Here is a 27,720-nt window from a genome sequence, read left to right as displayed (position 1 = left end):
GTGCCGCCACAGCACCCTGTTTCAATTCAGACATGGCGCCGCGGACCTGCCCGGCCCCCTCACTCCCCTCTTTGGCTTACTGACTTTGATCGACAGCAGCGGGAGCCAATGGCGCTTCGCTGCTTTCTCAGCCAATGATGAAGGAGAGCCCGAACAGCAGAGTCTCTCTTGCAACATCGTTGGTTCGAGATGGGGCTCGGGTAAGTCTAAAGCCTCGTATACACGATCAGATATCCGTCAGACCAAACTGTGGATTTGGTCCAAAAGGGGGTTGCCGTGAACTTGTTCTGCATACGCATGGCCCAACATTTTCAGCCAACATTCACGAAACAACGTGTTTTTTCTGCTCTTTAGCGCCACCCTTTGGGCAACTTCTGCTAATGTCTGATGGTTAGCATTGGTTCGGAGCATGCGTGTTTGTACTTCGGATTTTAGTCTGATGGACTTGTGTACACATGATCGGATAATCAGATGTAACAGATTTATTGTCAGACAGTTGATGAGCATGAACAGCCAACATTTGTTGTCATTAATTGCGCCAACAATTGTCTGATGGAGCATACACACGGTCAGATTATCCGACAACACCTCCAGACAATTATTGTCGTAAAATCCGATCATGTGTACAGGCTTTTAGGGTGGCTGCTGCACACAGGCAGCTTTTTATCATAATGCATAGAATGCATTAAGATAAAAAATGTTGTATTGTCTTCTCTGACTCGGGGGTTACCCTGTGTCTAATAAAATTGTTATTTGAAAAAAAAAAAAAAAAGATAAAAAAACCTTCTGTTTTACAACCACTTTAAATTTTACTTAACTGCAGCAGAGGAAAATTTGGTCTCCTGCCCTGCCGGTGATACAAACTGCAAACAACCCAGCTACAATTTCTCTATAAATCGGGGGATCAGCAACCTGTAGATAGTGGATAGGTGACTGGTAGATTGTGGTCTGGGCTTGCTGACCCACCATCACAGAGCAATAAAATGAAAGCTGTAGTAGAGAACAAGAGCCACATAAACTGATTACTCCTCTCTAATCCTGGCTCCTGTTCCATGCGGAGTGATACCAACTGTACGCCACCTCTTATCCTGGCTAACGGTCTCCAGAGTGGTGCCAGCAGCAGAAAAGAAGAGCCATTATGAAGCAATACACTGGGCATAATAGTATAGGGCTGCTTTGACATTGATATGCTGAGGTTTACCCACACCGTGGGTGTAGTGTACCTGCAGCTTTCCTAGGGGGTTTGCTTCGCTTGGCCATAGACTGCCATTATCGACTGCGGGTTTGGTGCACTTTCTGAAAGCGCACAAAAACTTCTGAATACTGGAGTTTTGGTGTGCTTTCAGAAAGTGACCACACCTTCAGGATATAATAGGAGTCTATGGCAAAGCACAGCTAACCCAGGAAAGTTAAAAATGCACTGTGCTGCACCCACAAAGTTTAAAAGCAACCTTACAGGATTCTCAGAACAGCAATGGTTCATTTGCAGTTTGGGGGGGGTGATAAAACTGCATAGTTAAGACATGTTTTACCACCCCACCCCCTTCAGCTGCAGTGGCCAGAGGTGTACACATCTCCCAGTCAAAGCAGGAGTTATACACCCCATCATTGTTGGTGGGTGTAGCACCTGCCAAGCATAACTCATTCAAGTGAATGAGGCCATTCTGCAAGTGCCCTGCAACCTGGTGCAGCACAGCAAAAAGGGGTTAAAAGCAGGGCTGTGGAGTCGGTAGATAAATGTTCCGACTCCTCAGTTTTATGTACTTCCGACTCAGACTCCCCGACTCCGACTCCCCGACTCCCCGACTCCGACTCCTCTGTATTAATATGCAAATGTATTTTATACATTCCTTGAGGGAAAGAAACGCAACCTACCACAGGACTACTGGCTGGGAAGCCAACAGTCTACTGTATTGCACAGTTTAAGCAAAAGACAAACACAATGAAAACAAAGTTTTTTATTCTAAAACATGATTTTCCTAGGAGAATCCCATAGTCATGTTTAAAGTTTAAGCTAACAATCGGAGTTTACAAGTTTTTATAGCCTTAGCTAAATGACAGCAGTTTTTCCAATGGTTTACAGTTTAGTCTTGAACTATTGGCCCTCCATTCCCTTCACTTATACAAGTGTTTCACTCTCTAGTCCTGCAAAAAACATATTTATTTAATCCCTTATCAGTGAGAGGCTAGGTTACACATGGACGCTGCGTTCCCTGTAAAAGCAGAACACAACACTATGGAAAGTATAAGTATTGCAGCTCCTAATTGTGCGTTGCGTGCCATATAGTGAAGCACATGAAAAGCATGCTTCTTCACGGTCACTTAACGTGTTCGTTTTGCGGTTACGTGAGGCACTGCATGCATTGGTCTTTATTCTTACAGTAGAGAAGTCATTAATTATAACTTTTTGTGAATTGGGACATTTAAACTTGCTTTTTTTTTTTTTTAATTCCAATCTAAATTTAGTAGGAGTCGGTGCATTGTTTGCCGACTCCGACTCCAGGTACCCAAAATTTCCCCCGACTCCGACTCCACAGCCCTGGTTAAAAAGAAGCAATATGTTACCTCTTCACCACCTGATTTAAAAACATGATTACAAGGCAATGCATGCTGTTGTGATACAGTAGTACAGCAATTCGAGGTTTAAATCAGGTGTAAGGAGGAGACACTGGGAAACACTATACCCGGTGATCTTTGACTTCTCCCATGTTTTTCCAGGTAGACCACCTCTTTAAAGTGGTTTTAAACCCTCCAAGACAACTTTATCTCTTAGTAATGTAGACCGCACAGGCAGATGATCGCTGCCTGTGAAGGTGTACTCATTGCAGGATGAGTTTCATGGAAACAAAAACAATCAAAAGTGACGTCATGCGCGATTGCACAGTAGGTATTTTCATTAACGGCGCAAAATGTGCCGTTTCCATCTCCCCTGCATCCCGGGACATTTGTATGAACAAGCTTCCCCTCAGAACGGCACACAGGGAAGTCTTGCGATGCTCCACTGATCATCTCCTTCCTGCTACTCCCCCTTGTCACAGAATAAGACGTCACATAGGGGAGTGAATCAGAGCAGCAGTAACAGCACTTGAGATAGAGGTTTGGTTACTGCGCATTCTCAAGATTTCCAAAGGGAAACAGAGTAATTGCGTGCGGAAGTGACGTCCAGAATAGAATCAGAAAACAGTAGAAGCAATGGCGCGGCCAATACCCAGAAATTGAGATTTTATAAAGACGTTAAAAAAGGTGTTTACAGACCTCGTTTTAGGCCGATTTTAATGTATTATCCTTTGTAATGAGCTATGGTATTTGGAAATTGAAAAAATAAGTAAACAATCGGCCGGGGTTTACTTCCTCTTTAAGGTTGCCTACCCCTGTGCTCTCTCTTTTCCGTGTCCTCCCAGGCCATGTCTCTGCTCATATAATTAAAAGGCTACAAAACACTGTCAATTTATTTGGCACCAAAGGAAACCTTGTTCACCCACCCACACGTCATACCTCACTAGATTATGGTTTAGGCATACCCAATTTCTTAAATTATCTGCCCACCCAGATTAACCAGCTAACAAAATATAAATTCTACTGTTCAAACTCCTTTGTGGGTGAGCATTGAGAATAAATTTAATTATTTTATTTCATTCCCTCAGAGTTTGAGAGGCCACCAAGTACTCAGGCTGTCTTCTCTCACACAAATTCTACTTTCCTCACCTCTCTTGGCATGGAAAGACATTTAAACGCTGGATTCAAGCACACTTGTTTCTATAAATTCTACTCCTTCACGACATCAAGCCCTTTCAGGTTATTCCCGAGACAAAAATTTGAGCTCCCGTGCTGAATTATTTCAACATCTTCAGATTAGGAATTTTATTCAAAACATTGTTAAATTCCAACATGCCTGTTACAAGTTCAAGCAATTAGAGTGGAAATGTCAAAACAACGCACTTTTATCCAGGTCTCATCTTGCTTTACCCATCATTACTTATCTCTGCCTCTGAGTTTCCATGACGTGAAGTACAGGATTAAAAAGATCGATTTGTAAGAAAATGACAGTGAAATTGGTGGAAAGAATGGCCACCATCGACAAGATCTGGGCTTCTTGAATCAAACACTGCCTTCCACCTACATTTGACAAACGTCTTACAATTAAAACAAATTAGTTTTTTTTTGTTATATGGCTTTGGTTGTCCTGAGCAGGCATGAAACCCCTTCTTTCTGCTTTCCCTGCTCCAGTATGTTCTTGACCCCCCATCCCTCCTCTCCCATTTTCTAATCTTCCTTCGCTCTCTTGCTTTCTAATCTTTTTGACACCAAGATACATTCAGGTTCAGTTTGCCCAAGGTATGCGATGCCTTCACTCTTAAAATTGGTAGTAAACCGCTGTGTGGGCGTTTTTTTTTTTTTTTAAATTTAACCTGCAAGGCAAAGCCATAATGTGCTAGTATGCATCGCATTCTAGCACGTTATGGGAATCCTAATTTAGAACAAAGCCATTCCAGCAAACGCTCTCTCTGCCGACAATGCTTCCATCTTCACCCAGTCTTCTTTCCGGGTTTGTGGACTCCGGCTGTGTGAGTGGCCGGAGCCACGATGACGTCACTCCTGCACATGCATGCGGGAGCATTCGTCTAAGGAACAGGACTCTGAAGGAACAGCCTGGGAGGCTATTCATTCAAAGCACATGCACCGGCATCATCACTGGCTGCATTAACATTAAGTATCTCCTAAATGGTGCAAATTTAGAAGATATTTACAGTACTTATAGGCAAGCCATATTATAGGCTTACCTAGAGGTACAAATTATGCATTGGAGTTTACTCCCACTTAAAACCCGAGGCTCTCTACAGTTTGCATGCTTATTCATTTATATACAGTGGAAATAAAAAAATTCATTAAAAAAAAGGGAGGCCGAGAAATTATTTAATTGTTTTCCATCTTTAAATTGGTTGCAAACCCGTTAAAAATAAAACCCTGCAAGACAAAGGCATAATAAGCTAGTATGCATAGCATACTAGCTCATTATGAATTACTTACCTTAGATCGAAGCCCCCGCATCAATCCTCATACCCCCCTCCGGCATCTCTCCCAGAGGGTTATTTCCGGGAATCGCGGCTCCAGCGCTGTGATTGGCCGGAGCCGCGATGATGTCACTCCCACACATGGGAGCCCGCCGGTAACGGCATGCTGACTAAAGTAACGGCACATACGTACCATTGCTTCAGTGCGCATGTGCCGATGACATCGGCACATGCAGGGGACAGAGTAGATCTCCTAAACCATGCAGGTTTAGGAGATATCCTGGGTAGCTACAGGTAAGCCTTAATAAAGGGTTTTATAATAAAGCCTTAATAAAGGGTTTACAACCACATCCTGCCCTATAACAAAATGATGTGCGCAAAGTGGTTAAATGATCCTGACAAAACGTCACGACGTCCAGCAGGATGCGCCACTAATGCGCATCCCTGGGGTTAGCACCGCGACAATGACACTTCTCGCGCATTCCGGATCAGGGTAAACAGCCAATGAAATCGTGTGAAGAAAGAGTAGGGATCAACAAGTAGAAAGCGGTCTGCATTTATTACACCTTACTGTGCACCACACACAGGCCCGTCATCATGCATGAGCACCAGCACAAGGATTTATGTGTGTGTAAATTCCTGAACTGTCAGAGAGAGGAGACATGTCGTTTGTTCCTAGTAAGTAGGAACAGCGATATGTCTCCTCTCCTACTCAGTCCCATCAACATACAGTTGAAACACATTACCCCTAAGTGTTAACACCTTCCTACCAGTGACATTTTACGCAGTAATTAGTGCATTTTTATAGCACTGATCGCTGTATGTCAAAAATGTCCATAGTTTGAATAATTTTTGCGCAAACCAATTAATATACGCTTATTGATAAAAAATTACCAAAAATAGTAATCTCTCTACATAATATATATATATATATATATATATATATATATATATATATATATATATATATATATATATATATATATGTAATTTTTTTTTTTTTTTTAGCTATAAAACAAAAAGTAACAGGAGGTGATCAAATAGCACAAAAAAGAAAGCTCCATTTGTAGAAAAAAAAAAAAAAAAAAAAAAGGACCCAACTTTTGTTTGGGTACAGCATAGCATGACCGCGCATCTACCAGTTAAAGCGGCGCAGTGCCAAATTGTAAAAAGTGCTCTTGTCAGGAAGGGGGTAAAACCTTTCAGGGCTCAAGTGGTTAAATACCACAAAAAGAAAGCTCCATTTGTGTGAAAAAAAAATTTTGGGGTATAGTGTAGCATGACGAGTAATTGTCATTAAAATTGTGAAAGCACTGAAAGCTGGTCTGGGCGGGAAGGTGCATAGATGCCCTGTATTGAAGTGGTTAATGCGACCTATAAAATGTACAACTCAGTTGAACAATAAACTGAAATCTTTTAGGTGGAGGCGTTTTGTCAGATTTGGCGACCCGTCTGATTTTCAAATGGAAGGGATGTTCCGTCGCCGCCATCTTGCTACACTCTGCACTCGTCCATAGTAAGGATACAGTGAGAAGGTGGCAAGCGGACATCTTTTTACACCCACTGGAGACTTGCATTACGCACATAAGCACAGTACAATTGTTTTTCCAACCGAGTGTCTGATTTGTGTCAAAAGGGTGTGTGCCAGAATCTTGTCTTGCATACTAACGTACACAATTGTCGCGCCACAAACGTGAACATAGTGATGTACTACGAGAAATTTCAGCTCTCGAGCGCCTCTCCCCTTTGGGCCCCCTCTGCCAATTTCGTCTTTCGGTGAGCATTGATTCCGAGAATGCGCGTTTGTACTTTCGACTTTTATGTGACAGATTTGTGTACTGACCATCAAACAATCTGACAACAAATCATTGTCCGCTGAAAATTTACTAGCCTGTCATCTAACATTTGTTGGCCGATAGTTGGACAACAATTGTCAAAAGGAGCGTACCAACAATAAGATTTTAGGACAACAAACAATCCCCTGCCAACAATCGTATTGTGTGTTTGAGGCTTTATTTTTGCCAGTAAACTCAGTTTATATAGTAAAACTTAGTATTTTGAAATCCATCCGACTGTTTTGATGTCGATTTTTCAAAGCAGTGGTGTTCTGCCAGATTAGCAAACCTGCGAGATCAGCAGGCTTGCCAGTGATTTTAAAATTCAACATATAAACAGTAAAACGGATTTTTAAATACTGTATTTCACTATAAAAGCTCAGTTTACTGTTAAAAATAAGTGTGAAATGCAAAACTCCGGTGGGTGTAACAAGATGTTCGCTTGCCGCCTTCTCACTGTATCCTTACTGCGGACGAGTGCAGGGTGCAGCAAGATGGCGGCGACGGAACGTCGCTTCCGTTACAAAAATCATATGAAACAGGGCAAGTAAAAATAAAATATGGTTGCATAAGTGTGCACACCCTTAAACTAATACTTTGTTGAAGCACATTTTGATTTATTTACAGCACTCAGTCTTTTTGGGTAGGAGTCAGCATGGCAAATCTTGACTTGGCAATATTTGCCCACTCTTCTTTGCAAAATCACTCCAAATCTGTCAGATAGCGAGGGCATCCCCTGTGCACAGCCCTCTTCAGATCACCCCGAAAAAATGTTACCTGGATTCGGGTGTGGGCTCTGACTGGGCCATTCCAAAACTTTAATCTTCTTCTGGTGACGCCATTCCTTTGTTGATTTGGATGTACACTTTGGGTCGTTGTCATGATGAAAGATGAAGTTCCTCTTCATGTTCAGCTTTCTAGCAGAAGCCTGAAGGTTTTGTGCAAATATTGGCTGGTATTTGGAATGGTTCATAAATTCCCTCCATCTTAAAGGGTTAGTAAAGGAATTATTTTTTTTTCCTTTAAAATAACAAACATGTTATATATATACACCTCTACTGTGCAGTTCGTTTTGCATAGAGTGGCCCCGATCCACGTCTTCTGGGGTCCCTCGGCGGCTGTCTCTGGTCCTCCCCGCAAGTACTGACCACACAGTCATGCAAGAGAGCTTGCATGGTGGTGAGCAATTGCGGGCACGCTCCCGTGATACAGCGAGCGGCCATAGCCGCTCACTGTATCACTCGGCCCCGCCGCGTCCCTGGATGTGATTGACAGCAGCGTCAGCCAATGGCTGCGCTGCTCTCAATCCATCCGCTCTAGCCAATCAGTGGCCAGGCTGAAAGGCGAAGAGGATCTCGGGACTGAGCGCGGGACTTTCGAGGGGTCAGGTAAGTACAACGGGGGCTCGGGGGGGGGCAGCATCAGATGTTTTTTCACCTTAATGCATAGATTGCATTAAGGTGAATTTTTTTTTTTACTTTACAACTCCTTTAAGGCCCTTGTTCCAGCTGAAGAAAAAAAACAGCCCTTAAAGAATTATGTTGCTACCACCATGCTTCACGGTGGGTATGGTGTTCTTTTGGTGATGTGCAGTGTTTTTGCAACAAACATATTTTTTGGAATGATGTCCAAAAAGTTCAACCTTGGTTTCATCAGACCATTACATTTTCCCACGTGCTTTTGGTAGACTTCAGTTGTTTTCCTTCATAAGAAAAGGCTTCTGTCTTGCCACTCTACCTCATAGCCCAGACATATGAAGAATACGGGAGATTGCTGTCACATGTACCACTCAGCCAGTACGTGCCAGATATTCCTGCAGCTTCTTTAATGTAGGCCTCTTGGCAGCTTCCCCGATTAGTTTTCATCTCATCTTTTCATTAATTTTGGAGGGATGTCCAGTTCTTGGTAATGTCACTACGGTGCCATATTTTCTAAACTTGATGAGGACTGTCTTCACTGTGTTCCATGGTATATCTAATGCCTTGGAAATTATTTTGTACCCTTCTCCTGACTGATACCTTTTAACAATGAGATCCCTCTGATGCTTTGGAAGCTCTCTGTGGACCATGGCTTTTGCCATAAAATGCGACTAAGAAAATTTCAGGAAAGACGTACTAGAACAGCTGAACTATTTGGGGTTATTCAGAGGCAATTTAAATGATGGCAGATGTGTACTGACCCATATTTTACATGTGTCAGAATGTGATTGCTTAATTTTGAACACAGCTATAGCCCCAGTTATAAGAGGGTGTGTACACTTATGCAGCCATGTTTTTTTTTTTTATTTCAACTTCCCTGCTAAAAGATCCACACAGCTCACAGAAAGAGCCGAGGCTGTCAGTCTCCTGGAGACCCCTCTCGTGTCACCGTTTTTCTCTCGTTGTCAGGAAAACCTGTCAGAATTTACTCATGCTGACAGCAGCAGACCGAAATCATGCTCCATGCACACCGGGCTTAAAAAAAAAAAAAAAGCAATTTCTTTTGGCAGAAAAAAAACAAAACGACCGACCATACAGAGCGTTTTTTTGTACATAGTTTAGACGGGTTTTGCATTTTTTTTTTATGCCAGAAAGCTGCAATCAGAACCGCAAACCAGAAGAGAAAGTGAGAACCCTGGTCTATTACAATAATATATATATATATATATATATATATATATATATATATATATATATATATATATATATATATATATATATATATATATATACACACACACACACAGGATTTAGAAGTGGCCACCTGAAGCGTGGCTACAGATGTGGCTTCTGCCTGAAGTGCGGACAAAAATGTGACCCTTGGGCCCTCTTGGGATGAACGCTACTGTAACATATTATAAAAAAGGTATTGGGTGTACATGCTTGGGCAATGCAAAGGTTTACTTTATGACCAGTTTATGTTGGAGTTGGGGGGGGGGGGGGTTGAGGATTTATTATAAAATTTGCACTAGAAAATAGGGCGATTTGGTTAGGGGTGGAAAAGATGCGTGTTTGGGAAGAGAGGTGTAAGTGGATTTGTGCTAGAAGCAGGAGTTAGGGACGAGGAGGTAGGACGACTGTTAGGCAAAATCTGACGTCTGCATTGCCTGCTACTGACCCCTGAACCCCACCTCACCTTCCATTGACCCTTTGCATCCCTTACAAATGAACCCCTGCACTCTGTCCCTTTAAAAAGGGACACTAAAGGTTCCCTTAAAAAAAAAGGCAGGAATGCCCAACTTATGTTCTTGTGTTCTAAAAAGACCTGCCAAAAGTGACCCCTGTCCTTTTCCCTGCGGACACACTGTACACTGCCCTTCTGACCCCTGTCCTCCGCCGAACCTGTACACTGCCCTTCTGATCCGTCCTCCACCCTGCCCTACAAATTTTTGACCTCCAAACCTCTGCCCCTGAATGTTTTTTTATACACACACACACACACACACACACACACACTTTAGACAGGCTAGATCTAGGCCTGTTTTAAGAACTAATACAAAAGTACCCACTAGCAGTGTAACAGCAGACAACAGAACACAATCAGAGACCATAATTGGATGAAACGCCTGTGAGCAGAATTGATTTATTCTTTGCAAAAAATGTTGCCCCTGGACTTGAAAGCAGTAAACCCAACAACTATTTTTTTTCCAAAACATTTCTCTTACGAGTTCTAAATTTCTTTTTTTTTTCTTTTTTAAATCTGCTGGGTTACAAATAGTTGCATGTCGGAAGGTGTGTGTCACCTCCTGAATCACTGTGTCTGTTCTTTACATTTGATTTTTGATGCCAGAAACAACAACAATAACTTTTGCTACAACTCTGCCACTCTGAGGAGAGGTCTCATATACAGCAGCTGTCTTGTCATTTGCCTATCCCTTCTCACCCCTTGTCTACTCACAAAATACAAAGTAAACCATGATGGTGTCTGTGTATCAGGGCTGCAAGTCTTTAGTCAGGAGTACTTCCTGGCACCAGTAACATTGTAAATCATGAATAACAGACAGCCATCTAGGAGGCATACACCCAACAATTTTTTTTTTTTTTTTCCTGGAATCATTCATTTAAAAGAAACCGACCGTTACAAAATAAACAACTGCTATATAAATCATTGATAGAAAACACACTACTAATCTTAAGGCAGTAAAACCCTCCTCCTGTATTGAATTTTATTGTAACAGTACTGTCTGCCCAAATGTTGTAAAGCGCTGGCCAAACTGTTGGTGCTATATAAATCCTGTATAATAATAGTAAAGATAAATAGTTTCAAGCCCACTGCCCTTGCTAGTATGCAAATTGTAAGTTTGTCAATGTTTGCAGTCAGAGCTTTCCCACACAGTAAGAAGTTGCTTTTTGACAGATTCTTTTTGATCATAGTTAGTGCGATTATAGCAGGATTGCAATTTTGCACCTATGAACTGTGGGCAAGATACAGCCAAAACACTGTGCCAAGCATACACAAGAGAAATCTCACCGTCGTCCAGCATTCATCACACTGCTTTCTTCCTGAGGAGAATTGAGCCGTTTCATATAAACCTGAATACGTGCATTGCAAATCATAAGATTTTTCACCGCATTCAATATTTGAGGTTTCTGAGTGCTGACCGATAACAACTTGCAGATTCCTTCCCGCATTCGAACTTCAAAGTTTAGCTTTTCTTGAATGCAGCTGTCCTAAGAAAAAACGATAAAATTATTTCATTAACACATAGGAAAACAAAAACACAAATTTGAGATTAACACAACATTTGAAATTGCAATTACCGTTTCCTATAAAACAACTATAATATTAAGAGCATATGTATAAACGTTCCTACCAGCATACAGCATCTGAGCACCTTGTATGAAAGTCTCCACTATATAGGACCTACAGAAAGCACAGCACTATATTAACGGGTCCATTTATAACATGGGTGTTCAACCTGCTGCCCTCTAGCTGTTGCAGAACTACAAGTTTTATGAGGCATTGCAAGCTGCTGACAGTTACAAGCATGACTCTAAAAAAGGCAGAGACATGATGGGACTTTTAGTTCTGCAACAGCTAAAAGGGCCACAGGTCAAGCACCCATGATTTATAATACCATGATGAGTTACAGCATCAGAGCACCAAATATTAAAACTCAAAAAGTTAGAGACCTGAGAGTACATGATCCAAGCAATATATTCCTCTAGCTGGCCATAAACACAACAATTTATTAGCAAATACAATCCACATTCAACTGTAAAAAAACAAATCAAATCCATTAAAGCCCACCTCTCCAGGCAAGCTTGTTGCCCCCTTCTGCCCAGGTGCAAAGGGCGCCTTAAAAGGGGGTGTAAACCCTTGTTTTTTTCATCTTAATGCATCCTATGCATTAAAGCGGGGGTTCACCCTAAAAAAAAAAAAATTGCTCATTTTGTCTAGGGGAATGGGCTAGTTTTTTTAAAAACGAAGCAGTACTTACCGTTATAGAGCACGGGTATGGTCTTCGGGACTGGGCGTTCCTATTTTGATTGACAGTCTTTCGACAGGCTTCCGACGGTCGCATCCATCGCGTCACGAGTAGCCGAAAGAAGCCGACCGTCGGTGAGGCTCTATACGGCGCCTGCGCACCGACGTTCAGCTACTTTCGGAAAATCGTGACGCGATGGATGCGACCGTCGGAAGCCTGTCAATCAAAATAGGAATGCCCAGTCCCGCAGCCCATAACCGGAAGCGGCGGAGAAGATCGCTCTCTAAAACGGTAAGTACCGCTTCGATTATTTTAAAAAAAACTACCCAATTCCCGTAGACAAAATGAGCATGAATCTAAGGTTAAAAATTAACATTTCCGGGTGAACCTCCACTTTAAGGTGAAAAAACACCTAGCAGTGACCGCCCCCCCCCCCCCCCAAATTTAATTTACCTGAGCCCTGGAATTCCAAAAAAACAAAAAACAAACACACACACAAGCCTTTACAATCACTTTATGCTGAAAATAGAATAATAAGAATTCAATTTTGATCAGTGTGTGGGCTCCCCTGCTTAAAAAGAGTAACTCCACTTTTGTGGGTACATTTTTTTTTATAGCAAAATAAATATTATAGCATATATAAAAATTACGACACTAAATCATATTGTAATTGAATGTTATTATAAAATTACCTTTCATTTTCAATCTGCAGCCACTGTAATTTTCTGAGAATGCATTGCAATATGGCTACCTGGAGTTGTGCTGTACCCAGAGTGTGTACTGACCACTCCCCAGAAACATTTCCTGCTTGTGTGATTGGCTCACAAATTTTCCCAGAAGTCTGCCTAAGATACAAGTCAGATTTCAGGCATCCTCTGCACCAAAAATTACATTTTTGGAGAGATATTTTCAATAGGAGTATGTCTAAAAGGGTTGCAGGCCCAGCAGATGTCCTCATTAGTGCCCTGCAGCTGCACACCCGACAGTTAATTATGAAACCATTCCTATTAGACCCAATCAGTACAGAGGCACAGACAAACACACATGGATATGTTCAGAACAAAAAGGTAGCAATCTGTAACAAAGGTTGGTATAATCCTTGCAATGTACAGAGATCACCCAGAGGGGAATGTTTTTTTCTCAACTAAAGTGGAGTTACGCTTTAACAGAGGGTGTAACAGACCTATGTGAAAGGAACAGGTTTAAAACATATCCGTCTATCAGCTGCAACTGATTGGTGTATTTTGAAATGGGCCTGTGCTGCTGTCAGCATGCAATGTCTGGGGGGGTTTTGGGAATTCTTTCATCCACTGCATTTGGCCAGGCTTACAGTTAATTTTCCTTAATCAGCCGCAGCAGGAGTAGAGAAGACAGTCCCCTGGGAAGGGGAAAGGACACCCTCATTGTGTGGAAACAGTGGTCTCTTTGCAGAGGTCTGACACACCCCCGGCTGAGTCAGACCTGTAGCTCTACAATCACCAACCCCCCCCCCCCCACTGACTGAAAAGCTGTAGCGCCAACAGGGTCTGCTTTGAGACCATTGCTTATGCGCACTAAGTGTCCAACCAGGACAAACTTTTCTACTAAGGCTGGGGATAATTTTTTAAAGAAAACAAACTGGCTACGTTTACGGTTGGGGGAGGTGGTAAAAACACGTGGTTGAACTGTGCTTATACCACCCTCAACTCCCCCCCCCCCCCCCCCGTTAAGCTGCAAAAACAGAAAACACTGTTGAACACATGGATGGTAGTAGAAATTACCCTCCCTGTGCATTTCAATGGGGAATTTTTTTTTAAAAAACGAAGAGCGAAAAAAAGTCCTCAGTGGCTTAACTCAACGTAAAAATGCATATAAAAGCAAAAGTCATTCAAAATATGAGGATGAGGCTTCATCATCAGCATTCCAAGTTTACAAAGTATGCAATAAGAAATGTAAGGGTGCAATCAGGGCAACTAAGATCTAAGATAAAAGACACATAGCGGAGGAGAGTAAAGTAGAAAAAAAAAAGTGAGGTCAGATCATATAAAAGAATGATGAAGGGAATCTGGTTACAAAGGATGGAGAGATGGTGAAGGTTTTTAATTTATTCTTCTCCTCAGTCTTCATGAGGAAAAGGGGGGGGGGGGGGTTCAGAATTCAGTTATCAAGACTGCAAGGTTTATCCTCATGGCATATCACAGGAAGCACCCTCATGGCCAACATAGGATAGAAATAGGAATAGACTTGAAAAACTTAATCCAAGGGTCCTTAAGGAGCTCAGTCAAGTAATTGCCAGACCATTGTTCCTAAATTTTACAAACAAACAGTCTACTGACTGGAATGGTACAATATGATTGGAGAAAAGCCAATGTAGCACCAATATTTAAAAAAGGACCAAGATATATCCCTGGGAACTACAGACCAGATAGCCCAACGTCAATAGTTTGTAAGCTCTTGGAGGGGGATGATAATGTATTATATAAAAGATTTTAGTAATGAAAAATGGTATCATCAGTAATCCGCATGGATTCATGAAGAATCGTTCTTGCCAAACCAATCTATTACCCTTCTATGAGGTGAGCTGCCATCTAGATAAAGGAAGGCCCGTAGACGTGGTGTATCTGGATTTTGCAAGGGCATTTACTACAGTTCCCGATAAACATTTACTGTAAAAGTAAGGTTTATTGGCATGGACCATAGGGTGAGTTCATGGATTGAAAACTGGCTATAGGGGCGAGTTTAGAGGGTAGTAATAAATGGGGAGTACTCGGAATGGTCCGGTGTGGAAAGTGGGGTCCCCCAGGGTTTTGTCCTGGGACCAATCCTATTTAATTTATTCAAAAATGACCTGGAGGGTGTGATAAATAGCTTAATCTCAGTATTTGCAGATGATACCAAGCCAAGCAGGGCAAAAAATTCTCCAGGGGATATGGAAACCTTGCAAGAAGATCTGAACAAATTAAGGGGGTGGGCAAATGAGGTTTAATGTAGATGAACCTCTGGGCAATCTAGGATGGAAAAGGACCTGGGGGTCCTAGTGGATGACAGGCTCAGCAATAGCATGCAATGCCAAGCTGCTGCTAACAAAGCAAACAGAATATTGGCATGCATTAGAAAGGGGATTATCTCCAGTAATAAAACGATAATTCTCCCACTCTACAAGACTCTGGTCCAGCTGCACCTGGAGTATGCCTTCCAGTTCTGAGCACCAAACTGCACCAACTAATACATATACTCAGTAAGCAAGGCCGGTATAAATATGACAGGGTGAATAAAGTCCAAATTAATGTTGAGTATTGAATGGACGTTTTAGATAGTAGGAATCAGGACGAACACCCAGGTGCACTTGACATCCGTGGAAACCACCATCACATGGAAACCAGTTTACCAGATTGCAGATAAAAACAGCAATGTATGATAATCCAACAGCGAATAAACCCAGGGTATTTCAAAGCCACAGTACGGTTGTCATCAAAACATGGAGACTCAGATTCGTATCATGCAATCTATCCGTGGGTCATAAATGTAATTGAAAGAAACCGGACCATAGCGTAATAACGTTTAAAAAATAGGTTTAATAAGTATAAAATCTTACTCACAGACATCCGTGAATTGCAAGCATGTATACAGACAAATGCCGGCCGGCACAATAGGAGCCCTTCCTCCTTGCGTTGAATGCGGCGATATCATTGCACGCCGTCCCAGATGCGTTTCGTCATAAGTTTGACGTTTTCAACTCCTCAGGAAGGATGTGATGAAACCAGTGGGACACCCCAGATCGATACACTTCTTTGAATACTAGAACCTTATACCGTACTGGGGTTTGGTCTGGCTGTGGTTATAGTTCTATAGCCTCCCCAAATAGGAGGAAAACTAAAGACATAAGCTTTAAAGGCTCCAGCCAGCATATTAAGCTGAAGACTGGCAATTTATCTGGGTGGACGCGTCCAGCTAATACGTGGTCTCTATGTCCTCCATGGGGATTCGCTAGATCCAACCCTGCTGAAATTGATGGAGATTCTTTGATGAACATTCCTTTTATCCATCGTAAAACACGACTTTATTAGTATTTGAAGTATGATCATCGAGCCTGATTGAGATAGAAGTGGGTTCTCTACCCCCAAAATAAGTATGCCAGATTCTCTGAGCAATCTATGGATAGGTATCCTTCTGGTCTTCAATCTTTTTCCGTGTGGTGTCCCCTACATCTGCCTTTTTGATTCATCAGTATGTATAGTGCCCCATCTGATATCTGTTCTGTGTATTGAGATAATGCCCAGGTGTGCATCTGGGATTATATTCCTTTTCCATCTATCCTTTACACAGTCAGATGGCCATCAGCTTTTAGATTGTGGATCGAGGGACAGATGGATGGGCGGCAATATTGTGGTTTAATGTGCATTTTATCCAAATGACGCCACGCATTTACATTGTCCGCTTTTAAGCCAATTATTCCACCAATCCCGTGGCGTGCTAGATCAGTTCTTCACAGTTGTGAGCTGTATTGCATATGCATGGGTTTTGCAATATACATTATATCTGTATCAATTGTCTTTTTTTGTGTCTTGTGCCATTTGCCTTTTCCCACTCCTATTTTAGGAGATTTCCCCCCCCCCCCTATCGATATGTATATATTGATTGTTGACTTTATTAGAGTGGGAGGAGGAACAGTCGTTTATTAGCTTTTTGCTAGAGTGCTTTTACATTCACAGCGATCAGGTGTCGGCGGTAAGACGCTGCTATTTTTAGCAGCCCATTACTGTTTTTGCAGCACTTTTCGTCCGCTAGTGGGGTGCTTTTAACACCCGCTAGTGGCTGGAAAAGGGTGAAAAAGTGCCGCTACAGTGCGCTTTGCCGGCAGTTCGGCAGCACTGGCCATTGATGTCAATGGGCAGGGGTGCTTTAGGAGCGGTGTATTCACCTCTCCTAAAGCACTGCAAAGAAGCTGCTGGCAGGACTTTTTTTTTTATGTCCTGCCAGCACAGCACCCCAGTGTGAAAGGGGTCTTATAGTATAAGGATACGGGTTGACACATATGGTGTTTTATGTCAATGTTTTTATATTCAGTTGTATAGAGCAATATTTTGACACACACACACACATTTTTGTTTATATACAATATAATTATATATTCATGGGTTTCTCTTTCACATTCTATGTAACAGGAAAGTCTAATTAGTACCTGGTGATACTTGTCATAGGTGGGGCTATATAAGAATTGTTTTGCCAACATACAGTTAGGTATATATTTGGACATAGACACAATTTTCATACTTATGGCTCTGTATGCCACTAGAATAAAATTAAAACACAAAACAAACAATCCAAATGAATTTGAAGTAAGCTTTCAGCTTTAATTCAAGGGGTTGAACATAAATATCAAGTACAAATTGTAGGAACTGCAAACATTTTTATACACAGGACAGTCCCCCCATTTTCAGGGGCTCAAAAATAATTTGACAAATATAATCATAAATAAAATGTTTATATTTTGTCAAGACAAATGACTGCCAGAAGTGTAGAATCCAGGGACAATACCAAAGACTGGGCTTCATATTTTCTGATGCTTTGCCAGGCTCTAACCTCATCAGTCTTCAGTTGTTCTTTGTTTGTGGCTTTAGTTTTGCCTTCAGCAAGTAAAATGAATGCTCAATTGGGTTGAGATCAAGTGATTGACTCAGCCATTGCAGAATATTCCACTTCTTTTCCTTCAAAAGCTCCTGGGTTGCTTTGCAGTGTGTTTGGATCATTGTTCATCTGTACTGTGAAGCACCGTCCAATCAACTTTGCTGCATTTGGCTGAATCTGTGCTGGCAGTATATCTCTAAACACTGCAGAATTTTTCCAGCTGCTTTTGTCTGTCACATCGTCAATAAACACCAATGACCCAGGGCTACTGGAAGCTATGCATGCCCATGCCATCCTCCACCATGTTTTACTGATGGACATTGTGTGCTTTGGATCATGATCTGTTCCAGGTCTTCTCCACACTTTTTCTTCCCTTCATTCTGGTACAGATTAATCTTAGTTTTATCTGTCCAAAGAATGCATTTCAAGAACTGGTCTAGCTTTTTAGATGTTTTTTGGCGGGTGTAATCTGGCTTTTCTATTCTTCAGGCTTATGAATGGTTTGCACCTTGTATATGCACCCTCTCTATTTGCTCTCCTCTTGGAGAGTGTCCTTCACTTGTCTGGATGTAGTGTATTGCTTTTTTTTTTTTATCATAGGAGGATCCTGCGATCATCCACCATTGTTTTCCATGGACGTCCAGGCCTTTTTAAATGTTGCTGAGCTCACCAGTGTGTTCTTTCCTCAGAACGTACCAAACTGTTGATTTGGCCACTCCCAATGTTGCTCCTATCTCTCTGATGGATTTGTTTTTTGAAGCCATACAATAGGCCGTTTCACTTACATGTATAGCTCCTTTGAACGCACAATGTAGGTTCACAGCAATAGAGGCCAAATGCAAATATCACACTTAGAATCAACTCCAGACCTTTTACCTGCTTAATTGATGAAGACATAAGGAAGGAGTATCCCACACCTGGTCATGAAATTACTTTTGGGCCTTTTAAAAAGGGGGGGGGGGAATGGCTATTCTTAAGAGCTGCAATTCCTAAACCCTTCCTCTGATTTAAATGTACATACACTCAAATTAAGCCTGAGAGTGTGCACTTTCAGCCTATATCCATTACATAACTATAGGTTGAATATGTTTTGGTAAATACCTAAAAAAAAAAAAAATTGCCTGTATCCAAATATATACAGTGAGGAAAATAAGTATTTGAACACCCTGCTATTTTGCAAGTTCTCCCACTTGGAAATCATGGAGGGGTCTGAAATTGTCATCGTAGGGGCATGTCCACTGTGAGAGACATAATCAAAAAAAAAAATCCAGAAATCACAATTTATGATTTTTTAACTATTTGTATGATACAGCTGAAAATAAGTATTTGAACACCTGTCTATCAGCTAGAATTCTGACCCTCAAAGACCTGTTAGTCTGCCTTTAAAATGTCCACCTCCACTCCATTTATTATCCTAAATTAGATGCACCTGTTTGAGGTCATTAGCTGCATAAAGACACCTGTCCACCCCATACAATCAGTAAGAATCCAACTACTAACATGGCCAAGACCAAATAGCTGTCCAAAGACACTAGAGACAAAATTGTACACCTCCACAAGGCTGGAAAGGGCTACGGGGAAATTGCCAAGCAGCTTGGTGAAAAAAGGTCCACTGTTGGAGCAATCATTAGAAAATGGAAGAAGCTAAACATGACTGTCAATCTCCCTCGGACTGGGGCTCCATGCAAAATCTCACCTCGTGGGGTCTCAATGATCCTAAAAAAGGTGAGAAATCAGCCCAGGACTACATGGGAGGAGCTGGTCAATGACCTGAAAAGAGCTGGGACCACCGTTTCCAAGGTTACTGTTGGTAATACACCAAGACGTCATGGTTTGAAATCATGCATGGCACGGAAGGTTCCCCTGCTTAAACCAGCACATGTCAAGGCCCGTCTTAAGTTTGCCAATGACCATTTGGATGATCCAGAGGAGTCATGGGAGAAAGTCATGTGGTCAGATGAGACCAAAATAGAACTTTTTGGTCATAATTCCACTAACCGTGTTTGGAGGAAGAAGAATGATGAGTACCATCCCAAGAACACCATCCCTACTGTGAAGCATGGGGGTGGTAGCATCATGCTTTGGGGGTGTTTTTCTGCACATGGGACAGGGCGACTGCACTGTATTAAGGAGAGGATGACCGGGGCCATGTATTGCGAGATTTTGGGCAACAACCTCCTTCGCTCAGTTAGAGCTTTGAAGATGGGTCGAGGCTGGGTCTTCCAACATGACAATGACCCGAAGCACACAGCCAGGATAACCAAGGAGTGGCTCTGTAAGAAGCATATCAAGGTTCTGGCGTGGCCTAGCCAGTCTCCAGACCTAAACCCAATAGAGAATCTTTGGAGGGAGCTCAAACTCCGTGTTTCTCAGCGACAGCCCAGAAACCTGACTGATCTAGAGAAGATCTGTGTGGAGGAGTGGGCCAAAATCCCTCCTCCAGTGTGTGCAAACCTGGTGAAAAACTACAAGAAACGTTTGACCTCTGTAATTGCAAACAAAGGCTACTGTACCAAATATTAACATTGATTTTCTCAGGTGTTCAAATACTTATTTGCAGCTGTATCATACAAATAAATAGTTAAAAAAAAATCATACATTGTGATTTCTGGATTTTTTTTTTTTTTGATTATGTCTCTCACAGTGGACATGCACCTACGATAACAATTTCAGACCCCTCCATGATTTCCAAGTGGGATAACTTGCAAAATAGCAGGGCGTTCAAATACTTATTTTCATCACTGTATGGACCTAACTGTACCTGTGTAAAGACTAAGCGCCCGTGAAGTGTGTGAAACGCGTCTATCCAGCATTCTGGTTCTTTTAGTTTTGGGATGTCCAAATAAAAATAATTTTGATCTACAGTGGTGTGTGGTCATTTCTTCAATTCTCAAGACGTTTAACATGCTGGCGTCCCAGTCCAGGATAGGGCTGTCAAAGCCGACCCAGCGCGTAGCTAATGGTCTGTATGCACTGCCTGGCAAGGCTGCAGCGAATACTGGATCAAGATAATCCAGCCTGTCGCCCAGCCATTGAAGATTGTTGCAGGAAAAATCAGGGAGGGAAAAAAAATATGGAGTCACAGCTTCCAGCAAGAGACTAGGGCCTAGATTCACGTACAGCCGATTTACGTTGCACGGGCATAGCGTACCGTATTTACGCTACGCCGCGGCAACTTAGAGAGGCAAGTGCTGTATTCACAAAGCACTTGCCTCCTAAGTTACGGCGGTGTAGCGTAAATGGGCTGGCGTAAGCGTGCGTAATTCAAAGTAGGCTGTAGGGGGCGTGTTGTATTTAAATGAGGCTTGACCCCATGTAGATGCATGGCCGAACGAACGGCGCATGTGCACGCATGCTCAGTATCACGTTATATTTACGCCCAAAGATACTTCGGCTCAATGCCTGTGACGTGAACGTAATTTACGCACAGCCCTATTCGCGTACGACTTATGCAAACGACGTAAAAAGATACGCTTGTTCCGACGTCCATACTTTGCATGGGATGCGCCACCTAGAGACCAGCTTTATCTTTACGCCGGCGTATCTCGAACGTAAACGGTGTAACTAATTGCGACGGGCGCACGTACCTTCGTGAATCGGCGTATCTAGTCATCTGCATATTCTACGTCGAACTCAACATAAGCACCACCTAGCAGCCAGCGTAAATATGCACCCTAAGATACGACGGCGTAGGAGACTTACGCCTCTCGTATCTTAGCCTAATTTAAGCGTATCTTAAATTTACGACGGCGTAGATTCAGAGTTACGACGGCGTATCTACTGATACGCCGGCGTAACTGTACCTGAATCCACCTATAGGTCCTTACTCCTACACTAGGCAGAAAAAAATAAAACAGAGCGGTTTATAGCAGACAGGGAGTTGACGACCAGCTAGGACTGCCCATAGGCATTGCCATGTTCTTTTTTTATGTCCCAATCCTGAAGGCGGCACTGTAACTACAGTCAAGAATTATGGAAGAGCTGTGTCCATCAATGAACACAAGAGGAATCAGATTTACCTATATGCATGTGCGGTCATTAAGAGGTTAACTACAACGTACGGATGGGAGGTAGGCAAATGCTTGATGATTAACACACCTGTTCTCCTTACAAGAAGTCTGGCACATATGTTCTGTTATGGCTCGCTCACACCACCATGTATAAAAAAAAAAAAAAAAACTGCTTAGCTTTTTATTTATTAGAATGAGCAAAGTTGGGGTCAGATGCATAAAGAAAAGGTGCAGAAAAACATTGCACATATTGTACACAACATACACCAGCCAGCACACAATCAGGGAAATTCAATAAAACATTTACATACAAGAACTCTTGTGCTAGAGAAACATAATCAGTTATGCTGTACATATAGGTAAAACATAATTAACGATAAAACGATGTGCATAAAGTGAAACCCTGATCATAAAAGTGCCTTTAGTTCCAAACTGTGCAATCCTGTATAACATGTACCTATAAATCTGTAACAACTGTGTCTCAAAATAAATACAAAGAAGCTTTTGTTATAAAAAAAATAAACAAACATGAAAACAAAAACAAGTTTTGTATCAACATCTTTGCAAAACACAATAAATTCCATATAAGCGAACTTCCAGATAATCCTATCCTTTCAGTTCTTCTGACCAAAGCAGCAATATTATTGCACAAAATTCAAAAAAAATAATTACCTCCATTTCATGATAACAAAACTGAAGTAATTAAAGTTAGACTCCGGCATAAGCAAATATTGTCTAAATACAAGAGCCATGTGTATTCTTGTTAGAATCTCGGCGTGCTTTGTGTATTCCTTCCAGATCTGTGCAGTAATCCAGTGTACAGCTTTTCCTCTGTGCATTCGATGTAAGGGACCTTTCACGCGGATCTTTTTTTGAGCACTTTTGGGGTTTAGAAGCAGAACAAAACAAAAAAACGCATGAAAAATATATCCCCTAAATCCTATGGCACTCTTCAGACCAATGCGCTGCAGACGAGGTGCGTTTTTTAAAAGTCCTGCATGCTGCATTTTTGGTGAAGATTTAAAAAGTGCACCACATATACCCCACTAAATGGAAAACACATCAAAAATGCAGCCTCTGTATTTTTTTATGTCACATTTCCAAGTTTCACAGGTGATGCTGGGAGTCGGGAATGAGAAAACAAAAACAGGTAAAAATAAAAAAATTTGCAAAACACATGCAGCATTTTTAAGCGCACCTGTATTTCTTTTAGATATAGTAAAAAACAGGGAGGGCTTCTTTTTTTTTTTTTTTTTTTCTTTCTTTCCTCTCTTTCTCTTCTCTTTTTATTTCTCTATCTCTCTCCGTCCTCTCTTTTCTCCTCTGTCTACTCTCCTGTTCTTTCTAGGGGGACTTGCATCAGGGAATCTGTCGTGTCAGACTGTGTATCTCCCAGGGAGGTTGCCCTTGTGTATCTGGGTGAAGCGGGAGATGGGGATAGGGAAGGGTCTAGGGAGCGAAAGAAGGGGCACTATATCCTGACCAAAATAAAGGGACTGTAAGGAGACCATGTATGTGTTGTGACATGTTTGTTAGTATATATTGTGTAAGAATGTTATGTCAATGATAGTTGTTTGTCAATGAAAATTATATAATAAAAATTTTAAATGGATTTAAGCGCACCTGTGTGAAAGGGCCCAAATACAGACCGGTCACTGCTGCTCTCTCCTCGTGCAGTGCGACTGATCTTGTATCCACACCGCTTGTAGTTTTCTGCAGGCAGCCTGGAGTGGGTGGAGCCTGCTGGGTCCCTCCCACAGCTCTGCGGTCTGTACAGCACAGTGATGATGTCACTGCTACTTTTAAATGGTAATATCTGGGTTTGCAAAGCCATTGGGTGCACACCAAATTGATTTATTTAATTTGTGGGTATTGAGGGTACTCAAATGAAAGTATTTGTGCATGGAGTTCAGCGTTAAAGTATTACCCCAACATTTCATATTCCCGATATGTGCTTGTGATTTATCAATTGGCTTTGGGTACAGGCGCTTACTAATAGGTAAGCCTCGTTATTGGCTTACCTACAAGTGCAACCCATTTATGCGATTTTCATAATCTATTGGTTTGCCGATTATTGTTTCGATTAATCGGATAATAACCTTAACAAAAGTGTGGTGTATAAATGTACTTAATATGTAAAGTTTAACCACTTCCATACCAGGCACTTACGCACCTTCCTGCCCAAGCCAATTTTTAGCTTTCAGCGCTGTCGCAATTTGAATGACAATTGCGCGGTCATGCTACACTGTACCCAAATGAAATTTTTATAATTTTGTTCCCACAAATAGAGCTTTCTTTTGGTGGCATTTGATCACCTCTGCGATTTTTATTTTTTGCGCAACAACGAAAAAAATTTGAAAAAAAATTACGTTTTTATTTTTTTTGTAAATAAGTATGTTTTCTTCTTCAATTATGGGCACTGATATGGCGGCACCGATAGGCGGCACTGGTATGCGGCACTACTGATGGGTACTTATGGGTGGCACAGATGGGCACTGATAGGTGGGCACTAAGAGGTGGCACTGATGGACACTGGGTGTCACTGATGGACACTGAGGGGTGGCACTGATGGCATTGCTGGGCATCATTTCAGTCAGTGCCCATGTTGCCAGTAAGTGCCCATTTGTGGGCACTGATTGGCATAGATTGTGTTAAAAAAAAATTGTATTGTTTTTTTTTTGTGCCTATTTTTTCTTAAGCACCAGGAGGCACTCCCTGTTGGTCCAGTGTTGGCATCCGAGGGGGGGCTGCGCTGATAAGGAGAGCCGCCGATCGGCTCTCCTCTACTCACGTCTGTCAGGCGCGAATGATGAAGAGCCGATCAACGGCTCTTCCTGTTTACATCGTGATCAGCCGTGGTTGGACACGGCTGATCACGTGGTAAAGATGCAGGGTGTCAGACTGACACCCGCATCACCGATCGCCGCGCGCCCCGGCATGTAATCCTGCAGGACGTCAATAGACAAAGCAGCTGTGACCGTGCCAGCGGAACCCGTGGACTCCACGTCCCGCGATCATGTGACAGAGCTGCAGAATGGAGAGATGCCCATGTAAACAAGGCATTTCCCTATTCTGCCTAGAGACAGGACAGAGTTGTTTGGGTGCCACGTCGCACAATTGTCAGTTAAAGCGACGCAGTGCCGAATCACAAAAAATGGGCCGTTATTAGGCAGCCAAATCTTCTGGGCTGAAGTGGTTAATGGCACCCCAAATGCAGCCAGCAGATGCATGTTTCATGCAATGATGCACAAGTTGCAATGCCCAGAAAGGTGCCAGAGCTTCTTTGGCACGTTTGTGGCACATAGGGGCAGCTCATTTACATTAATGGGCTGACGTATGTGCATTGTATGAAAAATACATGGGTGTTCCTGTGATGTGTAGATGCAAAAGCACCTCTGTGTGTGGGGGAGGGAGGGAGCTCACAGAGGACATTGGTCTGTATGTACACCCCAACCTCAGCGTATCTACATGAATCTGCCCCCCCTCATGTGAAGACATTCTTTATTCATTCATTCCTCTGAATACAGTGTGCAAAGGTCACAATGGGGACAGACAGCAAAAGACAATAAAGGGGTTCCAACCTCTCACCACTCTATCCAAACCTAAGACAAGGAAAAGGGGTGGAGGAGGGGGTTATCCTTAGAGTGTGGCACTACAACCCCCAGCATGCCATTGTGATGCCAGGCTTCCATGATGTATACAGGGCTCCTTGTACTGCACACACAACAATAATAAATAATAGACGGAGCTGTATCAGGTCAGATTGCAGGAGACACTCACTTCCTGTGTAGGAAAGACGGCGCTCTCCCGGATCTTCTTCCTTTTGATCTCCATCTCCAGGGCGGAACACTTGGACACGGTGGCCCGATAACGCTCACTACGGCGGAACATTTGAAATTGGCGCCGCTCCCCTCCGAGCTCCGTCTGCTCCATTGTCCCGGTGACGTCACCCACTCCTTGGATTCAGCAGGACACACGAGGCCCCGCCTCCCACAAGGCGGACCGTACCACTGTGCGGTGATTACTGGGAGCTCCGAGAGAAGAGAAAATCCTACCAATCGTTATAGTCATTTATGTCATTAATGTGTGATTTTCGTACCAACCCAATACATTCAGTATTGAACGGCTTGACGAAAATGACACTCACCCTCCCCCCCGGTTTCATGTGGGACTTTCCTTCTGGATAGGGAAAGATATAAACTAGCCAGCAGAACAGGTGGAAGGGTCATGGAGGTTCACATATCTCCTGTCCAGTGTCACCTGTATACTATTACCTGTGCATTGTTACCTATATACTATTATCTTTACATTATTACCTATACAGTGTCACCTGTATACTATTACCTGTGCATTGTTACCTATATACTATTATCTTTACATTATTACCTATACAGTGTCACCTGTAAACTATTACCTGGGCATTGTTACCTATATACTATTACCTTTACATTATTACCTATACAGTGTCACCTGTATACTATTACCTGTGCATTTTTAGCTATACAGTGTTACCTGTCCACTATTTGCTGTCTATTATTACCTGTACATCATTACCTTATTACCTATACACTATTACCTTTACATTATTACCTATACACTATTACCTTTACATTATTACCTATTACCTTTACATTATTACCTATACACTATTACCTTATTACCTATACATATTACCTTTACATTATTACCTATACACTATTACCTTTACATTATTACCTATACATATTACCTTTACATTATTACCTATACACTATTACCTTTACATTATTACCTTTACATTATTACCTATACACTATTACCTTATTACCTATACATATTACCTTTACATTATTACCTATACACTATTACCTTTACATTATTACCTATACACTATTACCTTATTACCTATACATATTACCTTTACATTATTACCTATACACTATTACCTTTACATTATTATCTATACACTATTACCTTATTACCTATACATATTACCTTTACATTATTACCTATACACTATTACCTTTAAATTATAACTTGTACATTATTATCTTTACAATATTACCTATACACGCTTAGCTTTACATTATTACCTATACATTCTTACCTTTAAATTATTACCTATATACACTATTACCTTTACACTATTACCTATACACTATTACCTTTACATTATTACCTATACACCATTACCTTATTACCTATACACTATTTCCTTTACATTATTACCTGTACATTATTACCTTTACACTATTACATTTACATTGTTACCTATACACTATTACATTTACATTATTACCATACCTATACACTATTACCTTTACAATATTACCTATACATTATTACATATGCACTATTACCTTTACATTATTACCTATACACTATTACCTTATTACCTATTCACTATTACATTTACATTATTACCTATACACTATTACATTTACACTATTACCTTTAAATTATAACTTGTACATTATTACCTATACACTATTACCTATACATTTTTACCTATACACTAGTACCTTTGCATTATTACCTATACACCATTACCTTTACATTATTACCTATACACTATTACCTTTACATTGTTACCTATACATTTTTACCTGCCCATTATTACCCATCCACTCTTGACTGTCTATTATTACCTTTACATTAGTACCTGCCTGCACATTACTATCTGTAATTATTCCCTATACACTATTAGCTAGCTGCCCATTATTACATTACTTGTACATTATTACCTATACAATATCACCTGTCAGGTATTACCTGCACATTGTTACCTTCTAATATCTGTCCATTATTACTTATATACTATTGCTTATACATTAATACATGCCCATTATTTTCTGCCCATAATTACCTGC

At 41.6% G+C, this 27,720-nt stretch overlaps 1 protein-coding gene across 1 annotated transcript in view; it reads right to left on the bottom strand.

Moving 5' to 3' along the window:
- The window catches only part of RTKN2 (rhotekin 2), a 118,924-nt gene extending 93,021 nt beyond the window's left edge, over positions 1-25,903 (bottom strand). The window contains exons 1-2 of the mRNA XM_040361995.1: positions 25,652-25,903; positions 11,297-11,496 (exon numbers count right to left, since the gene is read on the bottom strand). Coding sequence (XP_040217929.1) covers positions 11,297-11,496; positions 25,652-25,804 — 353 coding nt within the window. The 5' untranslated portion in view covers positions 25,805-25,903. The remainder of the gene's footprint in view (positions 1-11,296; positions 11,497-25,651) is intronic.
- Between the last annotated feature and the right edge of the window lie 1,817 nt (positions 25,904-27,720).

Source organism: Rana temporaria, chromosome 8 (genome assembly GCF_905171775.1).
Source record: "Rana temporaria chromosome 8, aRanTem1.1, whole genome shotgun sequence".
In the NCBI taxonomy this organism is placed as follows: Eukaryota; Metazoa; Chordata; class Amphibia; order Anura; family Ranidae; genus Rana; species Rana temporaria.
The sequence above is the reverse complement of the archived record's forward strand: the minus strand, read 5'-3'. Positions and strand labels throughout refer to the sequence as shown.